The 11,109-nt window shown below is 36.3% G+C and overlaps 1 protein-coding gene across 1 annotated transcript in view; it reads right to left on the bottom strand.

Moving 5' to 3' along the window:
* The window catches only part of HDAC2 (histone deacetylase 2), a 35,929-nt gene that overhangs the window by 13,754 nt on the left and 11,066 nt on the right, over positions 1-11,109 (bottom strand). The window contains exons 2-8 of the mRNA XM_006839916.1: positions 10,497-10,609; positions 9,108-9,225; positions 7,791-7,865; positions 6,760-6,898; positions 5,216-5,357; positions 2,604-2,696; positions 2,415-2,523 (exon numbers count right to left, since the gene is read on the bottom strand). Coding sequence (XP_006839979.1) covers positions 2,415-2,523; positions 2,604-2,696; positions 5,216-5,357; positions 6,760-6,898; positions 7,791-7,865; positions 9,108-9,225; positions 10,497-10,609 — 789 coding nt within the window. The remainder of the gene's footprint in view (positions 1-2,414; positions 2,524-2,603; positions 2,697-5,215; positions 5,358-6,759; positions 6,899-7,790; positions 7,866-9,107; positions 9,226-10,496; positions 10,610-11,109) is intronic.

Raw genomic sequence — 11,109 nt, 5'->3', positions numbered from 1 at the left:
GAGAGAGGGACATGGTAACAGAGGACTAGAGTGGAAAGTGATGCGTCCAGCTGATATGAAGTGAGGGAGATGCACAAGAACACCCAAACTTGCAGATAGTACCCCAATGATCTGGCTTCAATGGCTAGATGATCAGAAGTCAACTAGAAGAAGAAAGAGGGTTAAAAAATGATAATAATCTGCTACAGTTTGATGAACTTTACCTGTACTTATAGATGTAGTAGCTCAAAAAAGGGAACAAATCTTTACAGCGAGGATCACTCCCATCCCATCTCAGTACACAGGGTTGACAGGGATGGGCAACTTAAGACACTGGCTCCCAATATGGGGGGGCCTATAAAGGCAAGAAGTGACTGGCTTACAAGCTTTCAAGAGGGAGCCTAGTTCCACACGGAGCGAGGGAAGGTAGAACCACCACTGAATGATTTCCAGTCTGTTGGGACCAGGCTGACAAATGGAAATGGGTATAAGTCTCATGTGGTAGAATAATGAATAATTGCCATCAGGACTGATTGTGAGGCTAGGAAATATAGAGGTAGATGTTTTTTGACAAAAGGGAGAAGTGATTGATTTTGCAGCCCAGGAGCGAAGGTCCCTGGGACCATCAATTCAGAAGAACAGAGAGCGGGACCCTACCCAGAGAGGCAGTGACACCAGGGATGGAGACAGCTTGAGACTATGATGTAGACAGATGGAGCAGCTTGGGGACACTGGACTCAGGGAGGCAGAAGAGCTGTGTGTTGGGAGCCCAGGGGCGGGCCGGTATGGTGTACCCTTTGGTTATTTAAGCTGATGTTCTCCATGTAAACCTCACAATAAAAACTTAAAAAAAAAAAAAAAAAGATTTCAGTAATATTTTTGGTTTAAAAGATTTAATGATTAAAACTTTCCAGGTTTTATCTAGTCTCTATGGCTCCAGAAATTCTAAATTCAAAACATGGCTTGTTATAACAGAGAAAACAGTCTTTTCAATGTACTTGGGAAAACAGAACATATGGATACTTTAAAAGAGAAAATGAAAAACAACAAATTACAAGACTTCCATGCAAAGACGCTGTTTGATGGAAAACATTTACTTTTCCTTTATTCTAAAATTTCACAAAGTGACAGTAAAATTATTTAAGGCTAAAATCCATAAAAACAAAGAATGAAAGAGAACAGCAGCTACAAAATAATTGAAGGTGGAAAGTGGCTGTGCAAAAAAGAAATCTGAATCAAAGCTGGTGGTGGATAAATAAAGTCTTTTTAAGATTTATAAACAAAGATCTCTTAAAAATTGATGGCACTAAGTATCTGAAATGAGGATGAAAGTAGAACAAAAATTTTTAATTCTGGTAAGTAAACAGCAGTTAGTTCCCTTTCCCATCTGAGGATTTGACTCCACAAGGTTCAGCGCCCCAATCCCCTACACTATTCAAAAGTCAACTGTGATTATGTAGTAAAGACAATTCACGAAGAAAAGAGAAGTTGGATAGGCCAATGAATGTTCTAATGATGATGTTCTTCAAAGACCACTGAATACTACAACCTTAATTCTCATTTAACTATATTAGGGAAATGTAGGTATGAGAAGACTGTTTACACTAGAGATAAAAATGGAGACTTAATCCTCATTTTCTAGAATGGGAACTGGATACTGCTAATATTTTTTTAAAATCCAATTAAGTAACAAAATATGCGTATTTGGATAAAGGCAAACACCAAAAAGAACCAACCAAAAGAATTGGAAATAGGACTTGAACAATACACGCATATATAAATTTGACAGAAATAAGGATAAATAAAAACCTGATTTATTAAAACAGCATAAATCAATCCCACTCTAAACAACAGAAAAATATGCACGAAAAATACAAAACTACAACCCACTATTATACAGTTCTAAAACAAGACAAAAAAATTACAATGATTCAGAAGGGTTGGGAAGGTGGGTGGAATGGAAATAAGAATAACAGTGGGGTACAACTGTTGTTACATAGAGGTGACTGTAATCATATGACTTGTTGAACGTAAACCTGATGACCTACAATGTAAACCTTCACTCAATTCACAATAAATAATAACTTTGAGAACATATTATAATGAAAACATTTATGAGAAGTTCTTGGAAAGCAGGAAAAGCCTGGGGCACACACACACACACACACACACACACACACACACACACACAGAGAGAGAAACCCACACCCGCTGTCAGTGAGTTGATTCTAACTCATGGTGACCCTCATGTGCTACAGAGTAGAACGCTGCTCCCATAAGGTTTTCCTATCTGTGACTGTTCAGAAGCAGATTGCAAAGCCTTTAATCCACAACACCTCTATGTGGGTTTGAACCGGGTACATCTTTTAAGGTAGTAGACAGCGCTTAACCATTTGTGCTGCCCAAGGATACACTCCACCCTTTAAATTGCTTACCTTTGACTGTTAAATTGAAACAACCAAGTCTATCACCAGACAATGAGTCTGCACCACACTGTAATACCACAGCACTAGGTTGGTACATCTCCATCACTTTTGAGATGATCTAAGTACAAGACAACAAATGTTAGTATCTCTAATAACATTTTAAAATTCCATTTCAATTTTTAAAATAATAACACTTACTGGTTTGAATATTTGTCCATAAGACTCATCATCTATACCATCTCTCATTGGAAAATTAACAGCATAGTATTTTCCTTTTCCTGCACCAATATCCTGAAAGACAGGTAAAGATGTCTTAAAGCATATGGCAGGATAAAAAAGGTTGACATATGTAGCTTAAAATTAAAAAATATTAAAAGTCTAGGCAACAAATGTTGTAGTTGTTGTTAATGCGTTGAGTCGATTCCAACCCATAGTGACCCTGTATAGGGTTTCCAAGAAGCAGTTGGTGAGTTTGAACCGCTGACCCTGCAGTTCAAGCGACTTTGCAGTCTAACACCCACAGCACCACACCAAGACTCTAGCAACAAATACCAATTCTAAATTTACATTATAGACTAAGAAAGGAAAACACAATGGAAATGAATCAGAATACAAAAGTACATGCTTCAAAATATACTGAGTGCTTGTAAAATCTAAAAGAACCATTTCCAATTAATATGTAACAAAAATTTTTGGAGGAAAATATATTTAACACTAAGAGTTAGAGAGTTACATAATACAGTATGATACATTCTGAGCTAAACCTGAATCCACTTATTGAAAGTATAGTTTACCTAAATGAGGATAAACTATCATGTAATGAATCCCTAGACTTTCACTAAAAGCATAGTTGCTGTTTATAGTCAGTTCTGACTAATAAGATGTACAACAAACCAAAACATTTCCTAATCCAATGTCATTCTCCTAATCATATTTCCTTTGCAGCTAACACCTCAACCTATATCTCCTTTATGCTGACCCTCTAATCTGCATGACGTGCTTTTCCAGGGAATGGTCCCTCCTGATAGAAAATATGGCCAAAGTACATGAGAAAAAGTCTCTCCAATCCTCACTTTGAAGGTCCATTCTGGCCATACTTCTTCCACGATAGATTGTTCATTCTTTTGGCAGTCCATGGTATAGACAATATTCTTCATCAACCCCTTTGATAATTCAAAGGTATCAATTCTTCTTCAATATTCCTTATTCACTGTCCAGTTTTAACATGCATATGGCAACAAAAAATACCATGGCTTGGTGAGACACATCTCTTAAACTAACATCTTTGCTTTTTAACATTTTAAAGCAATCTTTTGCAGCAGATATACCCAATGCAATAATAATCTTTGGTTCTTTGACTGCTGCTTCTATGGACAGACTGTGGATCTAAGTAAAATAAAATCCCTGACAACTTCAATCCCAACTAAAAACAGACAACATATATTCTGACCCTAGGACTTTATATAAGTGTTGACTAGAAAACTGGTCAACACTTCTCACTGTAGCTGACAACGCAAGGCTACTGCCTCTGTCAGACCAGCCTTATTCTTTTTATTCCAAAACTGCTACATCACACCTCTATTCTTTCTTCCACCTAGACAACTGATCTACTTTAAACAAGTTGGTTGTTTGTTAAGTGCGGTCAAGTTGGTTCTGACCCATAGCAAATCTGTACAGGGTTTCCTTAGGGTGGTTAGTGAGCTTGAACCACCTACCTTGCAGTTCAAATCAACTTTGCAGTCCAGTGCATTAACCCAGAGTGCCACACAAGAACTCCAATTAAAGCACAAGTAGGCTTTAAAATGATCTTAATGTAAAACTTAGACAATGAACAAGGAAGACTGTAGAAGAATTGATAAATCTAAATTATGGTATTGGCAAATAATATTGAATATACCATGGACTGCAGGAAGAACAAATTTTAGTATAAGTACAACTAGAATGCTCTTTAGTAGCAAGTATGGCGAGACTCCACCTCAAGTATTTTGAACAAGTTATCAGGAGGAATCCTGGTGTGGCGCTGTGGGTTAATGCCTCAGACTGCAAAGCCGCTTGAACTGCAAGGTTGGCAGTTCAAGCGCACCAGCTGCTCCTCAGAAACCCTTTACAAGGTCAGAATCGACTTAACGGTACTTAACAACCACAACAATCAGGAGGGACCAGTACCTGGAAGATATCATGTTTGATACAGGAGAGTATCAACAAAACAAAAGGCCCACAAGATGGAGTGGCACAGTGGCTTCAACAATGGGCTCAAAACTAACAGTTATGAGGATGGCACAGGATCAGGCTGTGTTTCACTCTGTCTGTTGTGCACAGGGTTGCCATGAGTAGATGGCACATAACAAAACAATAATCTCTATAATCAGCACTGCAAGCTATCTTTAAAAACACTTTGAAAATTCAAATTGAACATGAAGAAAAGTGCTTCAAGCTGGTTTGCGTCATAATGACCCTGTATAGGCTTTCCAAGTAACAGCTGGTGGGTTTGAACCACTGACCTTGCAGTTCAAACCAACCTTGTGGTCCAGTGCTTTATCCTATAGCACCACACTAGGATTTCTTATGATTTGTAGGTCTTCAAAAATACTTTCACAGCCAAGCAAAAGAACTGTCACTTATGTCCTAATTAAATTTTGCTAACAGTCAGCAAAACAGAATTCTAACAGAAATTACAGTTTATATAAACTGTAGAAACAAGCTTTTAGAAACAAGCTTCAAATTAATGCCAAGAAAAATTTAGTTTAACGTGTATTTAAGTATAGGATTACTAACCTCCTACATTAATATTATTCAGAGTCTAGTCTTACCCTCAAGTCTCCAGTGCCAGGAAAGTATTCTCCATATTTATGGAATGATACAGTCATTACACGATCTGTTGTGTAAAAAGCTTCTTCAACACCATCACCATGATGGATATCAATATCAATATATAAGACTCTCTGATGATACCTGAAAATAAAGTCACAGTAAGTTTGTGTTTCAAGTTTTAAGATGGGAAGAACCACCATGGATTCAGGAAAGTATGTTTTTGAACTCTTGCATTCGGGGATAATTAATCTTTTTTCTTTACTTCCAGCCTAAGATCTATTTAAACATTTACAACTACACATGAGAGGGCTTCAAATGTTCATGGGAAAACTCAATTATCTTTCATTTCTATTTCTCACACAAACTTTTCACGTATGGTAAAGTGGAGGATAAAAGAAAAAGAGGAAGACCTTCAGCAAGGTGACTAGCGCAGTGGCAGCAGCAATGTTATAAGGTTGGCCCAGGACCAGGCAGTGTTTCGTTCTGTTGTACATAGGGTCGCTAAGGTTGGAGGTTTAAGCTCACCAGCTGCCCCTCAGAAACCTTATACAGGGTCGCTAAGGGTTGGAATCGACTCGACAGCACTTAACAACAATTTTTTAGTATTATAATCGACAAACTTCTACAGGACAAATTTATAGTAAGCTGCCTTTTTGTGCAGCCTGAAACTTAAGAGTAGGTTTTCAAGCTAATAATGGTTAGCAAACAAAATCAAAAGAATCATTTGTGGCATGTGACAAAAACAACACATTCAAACTTGTGTCCAGAATTTAAGCTTTTCTGAAACGCAGGCAAGCCCATTTGTTCTCTGGTAGCATAGTGGTTATGAATCGGGCTGCGAACCACAAGGTCAGCAGTCTGAAACTGCCAGCTGTTCCGTGGGAGAAAGATGAGGCTTTCTGCTCCTGTAAAGATTTACAGCCTCGGAAACCCTGTACAGGGTCGTTAAGAGTCAGAACCGACTCCACGGCACATAACAACATTTGAACTACAACTACAAAGTCCAGTACAGTTTGACAGAGACCATGTGTGGTATTTTCATCACTTCATAAATAATAGTGATACAGTTATAACTTGAATGCATGTTAAGAGCCACATATAACAGTGTATTATAGCATGCCCATATTATCAACCCAAGAACAGTGGACTTTGAATGTCATCTTTTTAAGATACATTTTTCAGTTGAAACTTTAACTTAATCTAAAACACCAAACTAACTAAATACTTAAGTTTTGGAGTCCTGGTGTGGCACAACACCAGTTCAAATCCACACGCTCCTCCTTCGAAACTCTATAAAGGGTGGCTATGAGTCAGAACAGACTCAATGGCACTTAACAACATCAAGGGGAGTTTTAGACATTTATATATACTTCTCACATTTAATAATCCAGTAATTGAGTAAAATTCTTGTGTCTAGTTTATAAAGAAATGCACCATTAACTATTTTTTTTAAAAAACAACACACAAGTTTTTCATGAAAATATTTTAACATATGTAAGGTAATATTTTAACATAGGTAAAGTAGTAATACAAATTAACTTACTTTAGTAATTCAAGGATGGCAAGCACAATATCATTAACATAACAAAATCCTGAAGCTTCTGATTTCTTAGCATGATGTAATCCTCCAGCCCAGTTAACAGCCATATCAGTTTGTTGTCGGTTTAATTTCACAGCCCCAGCTAAGTAGAAAGAAATCAAGTGACACTTTTGAAATGCTTAACTGAGCAGAACAAGAAAAAGTTCTACAGAATATACCATGTGTAAACAAGAGTTTAAATTTTGCCATTTTTAGATATTAAGTAAGACAGTCATAATAATATGAATGATCGCTGTCTAGGTCACTAACAGAAAGCAGTTTTTCCTTAGACAAAAATTTTCCTACAGTTGTGCCCAACGTTCTGACCCCCCAAATTCCTAGTTTTTTTCTCTGTCCCAATGATTGACTGCTGCCACTGGCACAGACCCAGGGCAAGGATGCAACCAAGGGTTTTCTCTCAGCACCAGCTACCAAATCCTGGCCCCACAATCCAAGGGAGGACCTGTGAAAGTGCTGGAAAAAGTATTCAAAACAGGTATTATAGAGAAAGAATGGTACTCATAGTAACCAGTAGGGCAGGAGAGGGGAGAAGTTTCTAGTGAAAATATAATACAAGAAACTAAAAAGTTAAAAAAATGTTTCCGTCATTATGTTCCTAAAACATGGAGGTTTTAATGACAATTATACTCTAGTATAAACATACTGATTCTTTATTAATTAAATCCATCATCATTAAAAATCCTACTTTAAACAAATTGACCCAAAAAATACACTGATAACAAACTCATTGCCAATGAGTTGATTCCAACTCAAAGCAACCCTATGAAACAGAATAGAACTGCTCCTTAGGGTTTCTGAGGTTGTAAATCCTGACAGGAACAGATGGCCTCATCTTTCTCCTGAGGAGTGGCTGGTGGGTTTGCTGATCTTGTGAGTAACAGCCCAGTGCTTAGCCCACTGGACCAGTAGAACATCTGCTAAGAACACATACCAAGTGTAAATCAACTTTCAAAATCTGATCAAATCAGACTTACCAACGGAGCCACCAGTTGAGAGCTGGCAAAACTCAAACAGTCCATCAAACACTGGGCAATCCTCTCCAACATTAACTATGAAAAATTTTTCATTAATTTCAACTCATTCTATAATTTTTTTTTAAATAAAAACTATTTCCTACAAATATTTTGACTTTAATGCAATCAATGAGATAAATTTTAGAGCAGTAATTTGAGATTTGCAAATATATTAAAATATATTTTACTCAAGATAATAAGAGTACAAGAAGGTTTCATAAAGCTCATGAAAAAACTCCATTATCCCACACACTTTGATGTCTACTTGTGTTATCTGTGAAATACCACCTCTAAATTCTTATTAGGATTATTTGTGGAGCCAACATGTCTGCTCTATCAGCAAGAAATAACCAACTTATCAACAAGAAATCAATAAATATTAAAAATTTGCTTTAAATTAAAATGTGGGCTAATTATATAGGTTTTGTTCTTCAAATATACATACACATATTAATCAAGTTTCTAAAATACATAACAATGCAACAGCATGACAAAATTTGTTCAGTTAAATTGCTTAATGTTTATAAAGAGTAAAAGGGACATGAATGGATGTTTATAACCCATTGTCAGTATTCCCTTTATCCTCTCCAAACTATGACCTATTCAAAGAAGCATGGTCATTATTTTATATATACTTAATATTAAACAATAATAGCACTAATAGAGTAAATAATAAATAAATCTGTTTCTAACTACTCACTGCTTATAAAAGATCTTAATACACCTCAGTAATAGGTTTTCAGTCCTGTCCATTTTATTTGTTCTAGAGTTACCCATGACTCTAAGCCTGATTTAAAAATCCAATTAAAATCTATAAAATTCTGTGTTACCAATCTGTATAATAAAATGTTTGTAAACTTATCAGGAAGAATACTGCAGAAGAGAACTGAAAGCTTCAATAGTATCACCACAAAGGAGAGAGATATGTATTATAGTCCAGATTAACTAAAGCACACAGAGGGCAAGTGGCACAAACTAAGGCCAGCTAAAGAATACTCAAAATAAATTCTTTTTTTTTTTTCTTAAAGTAGGAACATGAAGTCTTTCCTACCAATATTATCCAAAAGTTAATATGTGACCAAAATAAAAAGAACAACCAAGGTAGTTCTTTGGGAGACCAATTAAGCTTCAGGTGGCATTTTTAGTTTTTAAAGTAGCTTAAATATTATTACACTGACTCATCATCAATAAATGCCCAGGTTTCGGTAACTATAGTTACAAGTTTCTAAAAATACTCATTTAATAATACTAATATATACTCTAAATATACAAACGTACATCTCTGCATCTGCTTACTATACTCAGACATGTTATCTGGTCTAATTGAACGCAGAAATTTGATGTACTCATCACTGTGGTATTTTGTCATTTCTTCAGCAGTGGCTTTATGGGGCCTCTGTGAAGAAAAATAAATGTCAAGAACTGTGAATACACAATAGGTTATATAAGAATTGTCAAATACAAAAGACACAATTTCCACTCACAAAAACCCACTGCTGTCTCGTTGATTCCAAACAAACCTTATATAGGACAGAACAGAACTGCTCCACAGGTTCTCCTAAGCTGAAACTCTTTACAGGAGCAAACAGCCTCATCTTTCTCCTGAGGAGCTGGTGGATTTGAACTGCAGACCTTTTGGTTTACAGACTGATGTTTGACTCAATTGCACCACCAGAACTCCTTATCCCTACCAGTCCTTTAAAGAAAAAACGTAAGTCATCCTGAACAAAATAGTTAAGTTCCTAAGCGAATTCAAACTTAAGAAGATTTGCCTTTCCAACACCCTTATTTTAAAAGCTCAAATTCATTTCCACAAGACTGTTAGATAGTCTTGTCCACCTTCTGCTCTTCTCTAAATGTGTGCATGTGAAAGAAAGTAAGACAACATATATTGCCTTAACATTGCAAACTGTTTCTTTTCTATTCAGATAGATGGGAATTGTTGTGTCTTGTATTTTATACATACTCCAAAAACATTTTAGGCAGTTGAATATTTTAGATGCTATTTGAATCCGGCTTGGCCCCTAACACAACACAGTATTTCAAATATACTGTTGTTGTTGTTAAGTGCCGTCGAGTCGGTTCCATAGCGACCCTGTATAGGGTTTTCCAAGGAGCGGCTGGTGAGCTTGAACCATCAACCTTGCGGTTCAAATGACTTTGCAGTCTGATGCATTAGCCCACAGCGCCCACATGGGCATTCCATATACATTAATGCCCTGTAAATAGCCAAACTACTAATTTTCTGAATAACTCCTCTGCAATTGTTCCAGGTCAATTATTTTCAGCAATGTAAGAGGATTAACAAGTACTGTGACATATCAACAAGTATTCTGGCTGATACTGAGACAGAGAACCTGAGTGGTTTTCCAGAAAGGCAAAAACTTGGGATTAGGGAACTCTTTCGAAAATGATAAAAGTGGGAAATGATAAAATGATAAAAGGGGGGAAAAGAGGTTACAGCTTTCACACTCAGCTTTCTCTGATGAAAAACACAAGGGAAGTTTGTTTTCTTCTAGATGTTTTAATCTACTAAAAGTTACTGCTAGTCCAACAATAAAACAATAAAAATAACAAGTAACCTAATATACAATAAACCAACAAAGTTCAAAACAATAGTTTTTTTAAAATAAGGAATAAATATCTATTATGAAAAGGCATACTTACATATATTTCCATTTTTCTATATAAGCCATAATTTAGCAGCAAGTTATGGGTCATGCGGATTCTGTGAGGTTTCATAGGATGGCCCTGTCCATAATAGTAATTTCCAATATCACCTAAAAGAATCAACACAGAAAAGAAAATCTTCTTGATCAGTAAATTTATGCACATTCATCATTAAAAAACATTTACCACTTGACCCACTGATTTTGCATTTTACAACCTTTGTTGTGTTAAGTCGAGTAAGTTACAATTCATAGCAACCCAGTACAGGATGTCCAAGGAGCAACTGGTAGGCTTGAACTGCTGACCTTGTGATATACAATCCAGTACTTACTTACTCTAAAGTGCCATGCCAAAATTTAAAAAACCCAGAAAATCCTATGCAAAGTTTTACATGATGCGTAAAACAGTATTACAATGTATATTTGTGAATTGTTGTTCTTGTTAAGTACTGTTAAATCAGTTCCAACTCATAGTGACCCTGTAGTGGGTTTCTGCGAAGCGGCTGGTGGATTATGAACTGATTGACCTTTCTGTTAGCATCCTGGTGCATATCCTACAAGTGCCACACACCAGGATTAAGAAAAGTAAACTTTTCTAATTTCTAAATCCT

Source organism: Chrysochloris asiatica, unplaced genomic scaffold, assembly GCF_000296735.1.
Source record: "Chrysochloris asiatica unplaced genomic scaffold, ChrAsi1.0 scaffold00027, whole genome shotgun sequence".
NCBI lineage: Eukaryota > Metazoa > Chordata > Mammalia > Afrosoricida > Chrysochloridae > Chrysochloris > Chrysochloris asiatica.
Note: the sequence above shows the minus strand (reverse complement) of the source record. Positions and strands in the feature narration are given on the sequence as shown.